The sequence below is a fragment of the Hyposmocoma kahamanoa genome, unplaced genomic scaffold (assembly GCF_003589595.1).
Source record: "Hyposmocoma kahamanoa isolate Upper Pololo Valley unplaced genomic scaffold, ASM358959v1 99026, whole genome shotgun sequence".
NCBI classification, from domain to species: Eukaryota; Metazoa; Arthropoda; class Insecta; order Lepidoptera; family Cosmopterigidae; genus Hyposmocoma; species Hyposmocoma kahamanoa.
Window position 1 is genome coordinate 41 of NW_020655764.1, and position 14,381 is coordinate 14,421.

Genomic DNA, 14,381 nt, shown 5'->3' on the forward strand with positions numbered 1-14,381 from the left:
AACACTAGAAATAAACATAAATTAGTAACAAATAAAACTAGATTGGTAAAAACTTTAAAACAAGGAATAAACACAAAAATTAACTTGTACAATAAACTACCACTCAGTGTATCTCATTTGGCAATGGCTGCATTCAAGAAAAAACTAAAACATTTTTTTGAAAATCACGCTTTTTACAGACTCAACGAATTTATGGACTCAAATATAAGTAAATATTCATTTTCTTGAAAATCATGATAATAATTGTATTTTAATATGTATAATTGTCTGGATATTTTAAGTTTGTATTTTGTGTAATTGACTTACCTGTAGGCAATGTACTGTGTTGTCTTGGTGAATAAATATTTGACTTGACTTTGACTTTGACTTTGACTTTGTACTAAACAGGTAAAAATTACACTATTTAAAGCCTACTGTCAAGTGCTGTACACGTGCAGTCTGTGGGTCGCATATTCGGGGCGGACATTCAGCGATTTGCGTGTTCAATATAATAACGCATTCAGGGTGCTGATGGGGATTCCGTGGAGGTGTAGTGCATCGGGGATGTTTGCCGAGGCTCAGATGGACGGTTTCATGGCCATCATAAGGAAAAGGTGTGCATCTGCGCTAAGGCGCCTCCGTGATAACTCCAACGGCATCCTGTGTGTGTTTAAAGATCGGTGGGACTCGCCACTCCTGCGTAGGTGGATAGAGCTCCACACTATCTTAAATGTATAAGTAGTCTTTTCAATTATATTAATATTAATACTAACACTAGTTCTTAAGTTGTTTGGTTTACTAACTCTATATGGATTTTATCTGAAATAAATATTTGAATTGAATTATTCGTCACTAACTAAATTTCTTGTTCTCCCATAGCTTTATTGCCAGCGATTATAACAATATTAGGCGACTATGGATTCGGAATTGGTTTTGAAAAAGTTACTGATCGGCTTCTTTGGACTTCCAAAGCATTAATTCCGCCACACGCGGCGCTGATGGCTTTCTACACAGGAGGTTCCAGCGCATTGTCGAACGCCAAGTGCGCCATGAACTTGTGTAATCCTGCACAACCATCCAATGCGACGTGTTGTAGTAAGTACAAATAGAATAGAATAGAAAACATCTATTCCTTAAGTAGACAACACAGTACACATGCATTTTGTAATTATAACAATAAAAATAGTACTAACTACAAATATATGGAAGAGTACAGCGCGTGTGTGCTGTGCTGCCAAGGAAACCGTGACCCACTTAGCTTATTGTCGTCTCATTTATGGTGCTACGACGCTGATTTTCAGCGGATCCGGCAACAGAACACACGTGTCACGGAACATAGTAGCCGTGACAGATTGACCAATTATGTCCTTAAAACGCACAAAATATGTCAGAACGAACAGATTATTGACACAGTATATTAGTAATGACGTTACCACTTACATAATATATGCGTTAAAATGTGAAATTAATTTCATAAAACAAGTATAAATATTAGATTTAGTCATTTTGTGATATTAGTTAGAAATAATATCACAAAATGAATATAAATGTAGACTGTTATGTATTTTAACAGTAGACATTATTACGTCACACATAATTAAAAATAAAATTGGTATAGTGAATAATTGAATAAAATTGACATACAAAAAACAGAACCAAACAAGGAAAAATAATAAAAAATATAAAAAAAGTAATCTAAACAATAATAATAATCATATATTACGAACACAGATGAAATTGTTTTATTCTGAACCCAACGGAAAAGAGGATGTGTAAACAACCATTTATTTTGTTTTAACTTGAATATATATTATGTACGTACAGTACGCAAAGCTTCACATTTGGGGTGTTTAAGGCGTTACCGCACACGTTAGGGCGCGTTCCCATTACGTCGTGACGACAAACAGTAGTGCAGTTTAAAGTATCGTGGCTTGTATATTTAAATGAAGTTGTTCACACATAAAAGAATACGATTAACTGTCGTTCATGACTTTTTTTGACGTTGCAACGACAGACTGTCGTGACAATGGGAAGAGCTAGAACGACAGTCGTCGGACGATAAATAAAACGTCACAGTGCTCGCCATGTTAGCTATTGTGATAAAATCTTAAAATGGCTGTTTTGTCTCTCGAATTTGATAGCGAAATGTGGATATAAATAGCTTTATCGCGGTGCATGCTACAGAGGATGAATGCGATTCCGTGTCGATAAGTGTGATAGTCACAGTTCCTATCGTAAGTGGCATAGATTTAAATTTAAGGCCGGCCCGACAGCTTAAAGCAGCTAATATCGACTGCTTCAAGCTGCGACCACGTAGCTTACTACAGTATTCTATGTACACACATACACCAAACCGCTCGAGCAGTTGCGACTGCTTAGGACGGTTTGCAGCGCCTGACTGCTGGAGCTGTCGACGGCTCTCATGAAGTTACCTCCACCCGCACTGTTCATGTCACGCGCGCGTTTTCGCAGCATCAAATTCTACGCCACCGTCGTCGTCGTCTGAGCAAAAGTAACAGTGCTTCTTCCTCAAAATCCATGTTGCTAGTGATTTGAATATAAATGAAATTGTGACTTGGTGAGCAATTGATACAGCTGCAGTTGGTATCAACAATTCCAGCAGTTACAAATGGCAGCCTCAAACTGTTGACTATGACTGCTCGAGCGGACCGTGTATGGCCACCCCAAGTCGTTACGTGTTACATGCATTTATTCTCGTCTCCATTTTTCTATTAGCCTGTAAGATAAAGGGTCGAAACACAAAACTGCGATGCAGAAATCTACGAGCTCGCACGACGCATCGCAAGAATTTGCGAATTGCTCCGCATCGCGCATTCCTGCGATGTTAATCTTCTTTGCGTTCTTTTCCTATACTTTCTTATCAATAACAGCAGTGCAACACTCTTTTTACGATCCATGTTACGACCTATTTAAAAATTCTATTGGCGATCGTCAAAAGAATGATTACCCGAACCGTGGCAATGAGATGCCTTGCCGCACGAAATCGCATCGCAGCAATTCGCGTCACAGTTTCGACCCTACAACCGAACGAAACCCTTGAATTTGACAGCTGTGTGGCCACACAAGCCATCATTTATGCTTTAGTGCTTCTTGTGTGTGTAAGATCCATTAGATTTATTAGACAAACTTTCTGTTACTGAAACTAAATTAATTGTTTGCTTCAGAACATAAAAATCCAAGTTGCTACTTCTGTTTCGGACGTGACAAACCCGGGTCATCAATGTTAATACTCTTAGTACAAACTTTTATTTACATGGTAAGTGTCCTTCCATCACTAGGAAAATAGATTCTATTGGGTTAAAAGATAGGAATAGCCAATGGTATCACAAGCAAAGGAGGCTTAAGATCTTATGTACCACAAAGCATCAGAGTGCTATGATTTTAACAACCTTCTTCTAGGCATGAATTAAATATAATGTAGTAGAAGCAGTAATACAGAAACTTATACAAATTTGGACGCGATAGAAAATGTATATAAACCAGTTAATCCAATTAATTTAGACAGTTAAATTATCGAGTTCTTAGGTTTTCGGCGATTGCTACACATAGGAAATGAAACTATTTTTTCAGATCTCAACCGCATATATTTGTTTCTTTCAAACAAACCAACGTTTCGAGCCCTTAAGGCTGCCTTTCCACCAGAGACGTGCGACCTAGCGAGGCGATGTGTGAGAAAAAAATCCACCAGTAGGATTACTTCATCTGCCTAGCCTCGCTTAGCGCAACTCCGGTGGAAACTAATAATAATAATAACTGCTTCTGTGGTCGAACGGTTACCATGCCGTACTGCCACGGTCCCAGATTCGATTCCCGGGCCGGGAGAAATATTTGTATTGTCTACATTTATTTCTCTCGTGAGTTTGGGTGTAATTTGTAGTTGTCTATGTGTGTGTCCATGGCACCCGCGACACAGGGTTTCCCTAGTGCGGGATATGTTGAGTGTGTGTGTTATTATTATTATATATATTTTATTATAAAAGGTTTAGCGGAGCTAAGTATTGGTACATACAAAATAGCGAGATATGTGTGCGAGAGATGTGTGCGAAGAATGTGTGCGAGAGATGCGGGCGAGGAATGTGTGCAAAACGATGTAGGAAACCAAGCTACGGAAAGTATGACACTAACTGACACTGACACATCGCCTTCGCTCACCCCACCACACCGCACCCCGCCCACGCATAGCTCAAAGGAGTCCGTAACGCATCCTCGCACCGCGCCGCTACACATCCTCTCACTGCCTAGCTACCTCGCACAGGTTTGGTAGAAAGGCAACCTTACAGGTCCCATGGTCATTGCTAGGTACTTGTGGTGGGCCGGACTTAAGTGGATGCTGCGGTGGATGCGGTGGTTGTTGCTGTCCTTGCATAACCATATACACGTGCTGTACTAAGATTTGTTAGAGCAGCTAGCCCAGCATGGTCGCTCCGGAGCAGTCGAGTCATGGCTTCTACGGAGAGCGGCGGACGCGTAGATGTCGTGTTTCTCAGTGTTACCCATAGTACAGTTGATGTGGAAATAAAGTAATAATAATAAGCGTAATTCATTCAAATAGTTGGCCAATTGGTTTGACGCGATGTTTGAATAATTATAAAATAACAAGTCGGAGAGTTAACTGCTGTTGAATCTCGTTAAAAAAAACTATTTATGGTCATATCTATTCCTTTAAGCGCCCAGTTACTCGAGACGAAAGTTTCCGCCGCCGCCGCGTGGCGACCGCCCAGTTACTATATCTTCATCTATATTAATGGCAAATTTGAATTCTATTTAGTACACAACAACATTTAAATTCCTCTGACTAATACAACAAAGTAGGCCAAAATCAAGGCAGTCCGCCTGTGTGCCCGGAACGCTCACTTAAGTTAAAATGTCAAAGCTAAACAAAATAGAACGTATTTAGTCATGACAGTTGGGCGCGTGTATACGCTAAGAAAAGTCGCCGGGTTTATGCAAGAATTCGTGTCATTTCTACACACGAACTGTGTACACAGTCTCGGCGTCGGAGAAGAAAAAAATCTTGTCTACCCCCAACGCGACGCGCTCTGCCGCTATTGCATAGGGCGCATTGTCGGTAAATGAACGTTTATGCGCGTGGACTGATTTTGCAAAGTACCACTGTTGCACCACTAATTTCATTGCGACTAATAAAATGCATGATTTATTTATAAGTTTAGTAGAGGAACGACCCGTATTGTGGGAGAAAACCTTAGAGATTTATAAAGATAAACGACGACAGCTACCTGGAAGTGCACTGACACGTTTACCCTACACACGTCTGCCCGAAAGCATTTGTGTCGTGTGCATACTCATCATTTTCTTGTCTACAACAGACACATATTTCGTGGCTCTAGATCCGACAAAATTCTTGTCGTGTACAAGGCCATTCTCGTCTTTTCTGTTGCAGACACGAGGAATTTATTAGCGTGTACACGCGTCGTACTCCGCTTTTCGACCGCGCGGGGTGAGCGCGATGACATTCGTGTACAATAAATGCGCTCTTATTCTTTCAATTACTTTTTCAAATAGATTTATTGAGCATTGGCTTAAAAAGACAATAAATAAATTTTATTTTATTTATTAATGGCAAACTAGAAGTACCTATATACATTTATATTTCTAAATTAAACAACGAAGTAAGTAAGTAAGTAAGTTTACACTTGTAGAAATAAAGTAACTTAAATAAGTAAGCACTCTAATAAAAAAATCAACAGAAATAGAATTTTACAATATAACTTTATAAAAAGTGTACAGCCAACTACCTAGCTGTAGCTAGCTGGCTATACATGAGTGGTCAGGGAAAGCTGTACTATCACTAACAACCCTAGTTGCCTACCTAACAGCCTAGCCCTAACCATACGCTACGGAATATATACTTATATAAATAGTAGGGGAAGCCTGTCACCGTGCGACCTAAGGCAACAGACGGAAAGGGGGAAGGATAAGGGTGCTTTAGGAAATGGTTTTCTCACTGCCAGTCTCACAGACTCACAAGACTGATCAGATAAGCTAACGGCTAAAGGTGTCTTGGCCGCAGTGAGAGGATGCTGTAGTCAGGAGTGCTCCGTTGTCAATAAGACAGCGTTGATGTCTGAATTCAAAGAGGGTTTTATTTACAAAACTTAAGCTATTTATACAAAACGGTATTTATGTGTGTGTGACTATAAACAATATTATTTTTAAATGTATACATAAAGTTAACTACTCTACTCAGCAGCCTAGTTCAGAACGGTCATTGCACTGCTGAGTAGTCTATTGTCATCACTTAGCAAATGTCCGGTCAGGTTGTCTGTTTACGTCGCGTGCACGTGAACATTTTGGCGCCTCTCACGAAAAGGCTTTCAGTTCGTAAAGTTGAGGTGCAGGTGACTTCTTCCTCACAGCTGGCCGTGCGTAGATATGTAGCTGTGTCTTTGGCTGAATTGGAGTTGCAGGCCTGCTGGAGGGTTGCTGCTCGGTGCTGTCGTCGGCAGGCTGGCCGCTGCTGCTATTTTGTGTCACCAACCGTCTGGCTGCTACCATGGCTCGTAGTCTTTGTGCTATCTGTGGACCACAACAGTATATTAATAAGGCAAAAAGGGAAAATATTATTAAGGAAGTAAAACTAGCTACGTATGTTTGGGTACTTATGCTTTGCCAAACAGTATTGTCTAGGGTTGTTTGTAATGTACTTTCTTTATTTACTAAATTATTAAAAATATCTTTAGAGCTATCTAAAACCTGTTCCTTAGAAAAGTCATTAGTCATTAATAAAGATCTGTTATAGTCTAATTTAAACTGACTAGTCCTACTATAAGAAGCTAAAACATTAGTTGAAATAATTCTTTTCGCAGCTAATGTGGTAGTCATTGTTTTTATTATGCAGTTTTCTGAAATTTGTATTATTCCAACATCGTGGATGGAGACTTCTTCTCTTTGCCCGTCACACACAATGGACACAGTTTTTGATTTCTTTGTCAAATATAACCAAGTATTTGTCATTTGAACTCGTTTCCATACTACGTCACTTGCCAAATTGTAACTTTTTGTCGGGCAGTCTGTATTGTTTTCATTTTTAGTTATAAGTCTAACAATGCAATTTTTATTCAATTGCATGTTTTTCACCGCCACAGGGAAACAGATGAAGTTGTTGTATCTGTGCAAACAACTTTTGAATTCTTCATGAGTAAGTCCAAAGTAGCGTTCATTATTGTAGTCTATTCCTATAAAAGGCTGAGAAGGGTCTATGCTTTGGAATGTTCCATCTGGATGTTTCACTGGTACGGGCGTCACGTGTAACAATGTGTATTTTGCTTTCTCTGCTATCGGGAAGTAAGATAGTACTCTGATATGTGTCTCATTTTCTGCTAATTTGGTGTCAATCAGCTGCGTCTGTATGATGTGGAGATTGGAGGGTAATTTGCTATTTGCGTCTTCTATTATATCAGCTATGTCTTTTGGAGATATTACACTATATACAGTAGCTTTTGCTAGATATATCTCCATCAGTCCTGAGTAGTAGTCCATAATTTCTTTAATGTAATTATAAGCTAATTGGTATGACTGCATTACTTGAATTTGTATGCGATCCGCGTTGATTGATTTATCCTAAGAACTAAAAAAGACTTTTTATTTCTTAAATAAAAAAGAAGTCGCTAAGTAATTTTCTCGCTGTGACAATTTTGGTATTGAAGATATCAATATTTATTTTATTAACTAGGTTATTGATGTTGTTGCAAGCTCGCAGCAGAAACGAATTCTTTCTGTAATTGGTTGAAGCTATAGGTATGTCAAATACTTTGTTAACCCTGAAATGCAAATAATTAAGAAACTCAAAACATACTTAATACTTAATTAAATTTATGGAATGTCAAGATGTTTTCCCACCATGATAGGTATTCAATTTTTTGTTTTTGAAATTACTCCACTAGTTTGTTATAATAATTCTTAAACTAAAAAATAATTCATTTAAAAACTGTAACTACAAGGAACCGCCATTTTAACATTTTTTGTTTCAAATGCTTACTTGAACTAGACATGCAAAGAAGTACCCGTTTAAAAGAAATCTTTGTACAACATTTTGTTGTTTTGTTTTTAGTCAATGTTCCGCAGAAAATTCAATTTTTTAATACATTTTTACTGAATAGTCGGCCGATTGCGGATGTTCGGAAAGTCTGCCGATCATGCTGAATACCGAAGTTAAAACGAAAATTCGGCCCACCCCTACTAGGCACTGTTTTGATAGGTCAATATGTGCAAATAATCAAATGAATAGCGACACTTGGTTACTTAATCTCTATTGTATTTCTTTACATTGCTTTTTTTAGTTACAATGTAACACACTATAAATTCAATTTGGTGACGATCTTATCTAAATTGCACAACTAGGCACTTATGAGTGAACACAGCTTGCAAAAACAACGTAAAATGTAAATTGTACTAATAGAATTTTTTTTTAAATTAAAAAGTAATACAAACAAAAACAATAAATGCAAGTGAACAAGGGTCTCGGACAGCATCAAACTAGATGGACATGATTGTAGTACTGACTTTATTGTAATACTATCGCTATGAGGCATTTATTATATTACAGTTTCTCGTGCTCTTGACTCAACACGGCTACCTGAAGCAATGGTGGAATAAGCTGTTGAATTTAAGATACGTCAGGCCGCTGAAGCGTTGCAACGACGAAATGGTCCGAGCCGAAGAGGTTTACGTCAGCAACGCCGCTGCACTGCGTAAGTAGATGCACCGCCCTAATGTAAAATGCTCTGGCCACATAGAGGCGGGAGCGGGAGCGTTCCGGGCGCGGGAATTTGTGTAATGTTCGAGATCTTATGAACCCGGGTTCGAACGCTATGACAAACAGGCGGGGCGGGTGCGGGTGCAGAAGTTGTATTCGATTTCGCCCTATACAACCGTCCACACAGTGCGGTATTAGCGGGGCGCGGTCCGGGAGCAGGATTGGACGTTGTATTTTTTATAATTCAATATGAATTTTAAACTGCCTCCGTGGCCAAACGGTTACCATACCGGCCTGCCACGCAGAGGTCCCAGGTTCGATTCCCGGGCCGGGAGAAATATTTGTATGGCCTACATTTATTTCTCTCGTGAGTTTGGGTGTAATTTGTGGTTGTCTATGTGTGTGTCCATGGCACTCGCGACACAGGGTTTTCCTAGTGCGGGGCTATGTTGAGTGTGAGCGTTATTATTATTATTAATTCGACCGAATTTTCTTTTGCATTGCTTCCGAAGCGATAATATAAGCAGAACATTTTCTTGATGTTTCTCCAACAGCGATGTGGTTTTAGAAACTTTGGTGGGTGATCCCTATTAACCACCCGAATTTAACGTGCTCTCTGCGGGGATTGCAGACAAAGTCAAAACTCTTTTTAATAGTTCATCGTTATTTTTAGTTCAGTACGAACTAGAAACTCTCTGCGTTGATAGTTCACCTGTCTTTTATACAGTAGGAACGGTGCGAGCGGAACAAATAGCGATCTTTAACTACTTTTAGTACAAGTTCGAGTGGGATGCACGATTGAACGTTCCCAGCTCGTTCTAAGTTTGTAATACGTATCTACGTTATGTATAATATATACAAGCTTGCAAAAAAGGAAGTGCTCATATTTTTTGGTAGGTGTGGTAGGTATCTGTATGTATAATATCAACCTACGAGTATATGAATATCAACCTACGAGTATAGTATCTAAACATTGACTTACAATTATATGGACGTCGGGTCGGCGCTAAAAAGTGTCCGAACTTATAGGGCGTTAAAATCGTATACAGAGCGTCATTCACGCTTTAGTCTTCGTTTGTTCGACTGACAGCGAAGCAGGCAAAATTAGACAGTACTGCGATGACATTACAATTTAAATTCAACGTTTTAGCTTTTTCATATTCCGTTAAATGTCACTACGTTTAAATAGGTTGACTTGGGACTTTTTTTCGTGGTTTTTTTATTAGACCCGTCGTCCATTTATTTGTAAGTCAATGTATCTAAATGTGGATTTTTAAAAACACCATTCTAACTAAAATTCTTGTTTTGTAAAAAAAGGATATTTAGTTACAATGACAGTCTTAAACCTGTAAAATGTGAAGGAAAATAAAATAGTACCGACTCCATACAAATTATATTTTTAAATATTTAGTGCAGTGTACTATACTAGAAGTCCGTAGTAGTTCATGTGAATAAAATTACTAGTTTGGAGCGTTCGTTCAATGTCCGAGCAAGGACAACACGAACTTGACGAACTATCTAACTAAGGTACTAGATGAACTAAATGAACTAGAAGACCGACCTAGTTCAGTTGACCATTTGAACTAACTATGATCGCTCACAAGTCTACTGACCGGTAGCAGGCACCGCCGCAGGAAGATACTGAGCGAGACAGAACGATATGGTAAACGAACGGAAGGCACTAAGAGCAGAACAAACTTTACCATCAACCATAGTTAATTGTAAAGTGTGTGAGATTTTAATTTCGCGACCATTAATAACAATTAAAGTGGGTACTAATTCATCAATTTGACTTTTGAAATGAGTTTTTTCTTGTATACATATATATATGTCCTTTGATTCTTTAGTAAATTAGAAACAAATTGGTCGGCACCACCTAGTAGAGGAAGGTCGTGGATTTTTCCAAATAATAGATTCATCAGAGGTGTTTGATTTACAAATAAGTTGTAGGGATACATAAGAAGTAACAAATAAAGTCGAGTCGATTGCTGAATCTGAAAATTTCTGCTTGTATTCACTACCTATGCTGCCATCAGAACCCGATTTACCAATTAAAACAAATTCTGTCTCACATTCGGAAAGACTATCAAAACAGGCTTTTGAGCTCCCTAGTTTCTTCCAATATCCAGCAAACCGTTTACAGAGATTATAAATTAAATCCCTCAAGTTATTGGTCTGGATATTTTCAGTGCCCGGTAAAGAGTCTGCTAGAATTCCAAACACTTCACGAAATCTATCTGCCTCATTTTCTTTACTCGTCGCAGATAACCAAGTGTTTAGAACAAGCATTCGAGGAAAAGAACACTTGATGCTGGCCTCTGCAGAATAAAAGAAAGATAAAATTACAAAAATATCTAAGGTATCAAATTTACCTATATTCGACCTAGTCCATTCAATGACCTATAAGCAATCCACGGCGCACTTTGGCGCACTTAGACGTTACAGTTTTTAAAACTAAACAAACAAGAGATTATTTTGATATATGTTTCATCTTTCTGGATTTGTGCCTTCCTAAGTAAAAGTCTAATTGAAAATGGGAAAGCAGCAAAAAACAAAGAAATCGGAAGTCTTTTTTTGACGGTGCTGGTTACCAATAATGACAGGGTTAAAGTAAACAAATTATCGTACATACCTTTTTTTTTAATATCCATGGCAAAACAAAAACACAAACAATCAATTTCCGAGAAAAACAACAAATCAAATCAAATCAAATGCATTTATTCGTCAACATAGGATACAGTACATTGAAATACATGGTATTAAATAAGTTATAGCGACCCTCTATGTTGCACCTTCAGGCATACGAACTACATAAGTGGATGATGAACATAGTTATTTTACTTAATTATTATTTATTTACTTAATTATTACTCAATTTTAACACTTAGAAAACAACAGAAATTTCGGCGAAAAGGTAACCCTAATGAGCACTAATGAAGTGTTACCACTTCAGGTGCACAGAATTAAATGTTCCATGTATGTTACTGCAATTTCTTTTATACCTGGGTATAGAAGGGGTATTTGTCTACCCTCTAAACGATAAATGACATCATAATTTAACCATCGACATTTCAGTCGTATGAACTATGGCGGGACCACCGTGGGCTGGCTTGATTTTGGTCTACGCGGCGGCCGCGCGATGGCCTGGCGGTTGTGTTATTCAGAGGAATTAAAGTGATGTTGCCTAGTAAATAGACAGAATTCAGATTCGAATTAGGCGGTCACCGCACGGCGGCCGCGCGAAAGCTTTCGCCTCGTGTAACTGGGTGGTCAGTAGGTAGGGTAATCTTTTGGAATTTTGCTTGATTGCATTGCATTCGAAAGTACGATATTTTGAACCGGCGTACTTTAAAATTGTCTAATTTATAATTATTTGTATCACGATCGTGGCTACAAAATTATAATAACTATAATAACACACACCCAAAGGAAACCCGCATCGCGGGTGCCATGGACGCACACATAGACAACCAGAAATTACACCCAAACTCACGAGAGAAATAAATGTAGGTAGTAACCATTCGGCCACGGAGGCAATTGATTATTTAGTACACATAAATGATCAAACTTCTTTGCTAGAAGCTTTTATGACTACTATCCTCTTAACACCTTATAATATTTACATAAAAGGCAGCGTGATATTACAAATTCAAATATTTTTCTTTGATAATAAAGACTAGATGTTAAAAAAAATGCTCGATTTATTGCAGCTGTGGCGGCGCAAGCTACCAACGCGTTATTGGTTAAAGACGTGCACGAAAACTACGTAAGCCTTGAAAGCTGCCGTATCAAGAACTGTAACGCCGTCAAGGGTGTTAGCTTCTCTATTAAAAAAGGTAATGTTACGTGCTAATTAAAATAAATGTGCTAATATACTTAGTCTCTTCATGATTGCCCTATTGTAGTAGCAATTGGAATTAATTACCTGTCAAAACTAAAAACCTGAGCCTACTTTAAAATTATAACGAATGTTTTTGTAGCGACAATTTTACCATCACGAAAATTTCGTACAATACCTCAGTACTAACACACACTGTATGTAAACGCACACGCACAAAAACACACACACGCACGCAGCTTTTTTTCAAATATATCTTTTCATTTACTTTTTACAAATAAAAAAAGGTTCTCCCAAACTTCATGAAAGTTTGTCAGGAGAGTTTGGTTGCTACGCTTAATATTACAGTCACATAAACATTACATTCAGTGACCAACATTACAGTTTTTCAACTAAGATTTATCATCAACAACGCCTTCAGGACACTGGTGGGGCTCTCACGTTTCTGCAGTGCCTCAGCCATGTTCACTGACGCGCGCGTAGATAGTTTTAGGACTGTTTTACGTAAAAAGTCGGCGTCGCTACTGAAGAGAATACGCGACAGCCCCAATAGCCTCCTGAAGACAGCTGCTGACAGGAATGAGTGCCCAATTATGCGGCACTTAATAAATAATACAAAGTCCCTGGTAACATATAAGTACTAATATAGTTTTAAGTCTGTACCTACTAACATTTGATTGGATCTCAGTTGTCTCAATAAATAAATGTTATTATTATTATATCGTTACTAAACTTTAAAAAGACAACGAGGAGTTTGTTTTTGATTTGTTCGAGTATTACTAGACCTCCTGTTTCCTGCGAAAGTCCAATCGCGTGCGTCTGCGATCTATGACGGCTGATCAGCGCCGTCAACACCCGAAGGGCCATGACGACGCCCGATAGGTTACGTCAACGCTCGAATAACCGCATCGACACCCGAACGATTCCAAAGATACGAAGGCTACATTACGTATCCCCGATCCGCGACAATGGCTGAACGGTGACGCTGACGCTCGAATAGCAAATCAGCTTAATGCAACAGGTGTAGTAAACCGATCGCCTCAAACCGATACCGCATTGATAAATGCGATGACTCCTTTAGAATGGATTAACACTAGATCACGCGCAACTAGAACATACTGACCAAATAACCAAACAATAATCAATTCGAGCTCTATCAGCTTCGAGTCCTACAAACCTTCATCCTATATGACTAAACAAATACATTTCCGCATCTATAGTGCGTAAACCCATTTTAATAATGTGTAAACATGTAACGAAATTGCAATCAAAAAATTTCGGTATACGTTTGTTGTTTGTTCATTACAATATCCGTATACCTAAATAGGTATCGCATTTTCATTACTTAAATAAATGTCGACAATACATGATCAAGAACATGTCAAGCTTGAAACTCTATGCCGCTTGCAATCAGAACGATCCAAAGTACGTACATAATGTATCAAGCTTGATGCTTATTTAATAGTCTAAAGCGCTTGAAAATATATTAGATCTCTAACCCAAAACCTTTGCTATGCAGTAGCATATATCTGGAGACACAAGCTAATGACAATGTTAATTTTGCAACGAATGCATGATTGCCAGGCGAGTGCTTCGGCGTGCTGGGCGTGAATGGTGCGGGCAAGTCGAGCACGTTCCGCACGATCACCGGGGAGAATCTCGCGACTCTAGGACGCGTAGTCGCTAACGGAAACTTCCTTACATTGTGCCACAGGCAAAGAGTAATTATTTATTTCTTTAATACCCATTATCACAATAATTTCACAACTTGCTGATTTTGAATGCATGAAATTCTCCAACAATGTACACACATCAAAAGTGTCTAGG

The 14,381-nt window shown here is 38.6% G+C and overlaps 1 protein-coding gene across 1 annotated transcript in view; it reads left to right on the forward strand.

Annotated features, from left to right (window-relative positions):
* The first annotated feature begins 915 nt into the window (after window positions 1-915).
* LOC113238995 (ATP-binding cassette sub-family A member 3-like) overlaps window positions 916-14,381 on the forward strand; it is a 19,286-nt gene continuing 5,820 nt past the window's right edge. The window contains exons 1-5 of the mRNA XM_026475864.1: window positions 916-1,074; window positions 3,165-3,256; window positions 8,567-8,711; window positions 12,427-12,552; window positions 14,139-14,275. Coding sequence (XP_026331649.1) covers window positions 978-1,074; window positions 3,165-3,256; window positions 8,567-8,711; window positions 12,427-12,552; window positions 14,139-14,275 — 597 coding nt within the window. The 5' untranslated portion in view covers window positions 916-977. The remainder of the gene's footprint in view (window positions 1,075-3,164; window positions 3,257-8,566; window positions 8,712-12,426; window positions 12,553-14,138; window positions 14,276-14,381) is intronic.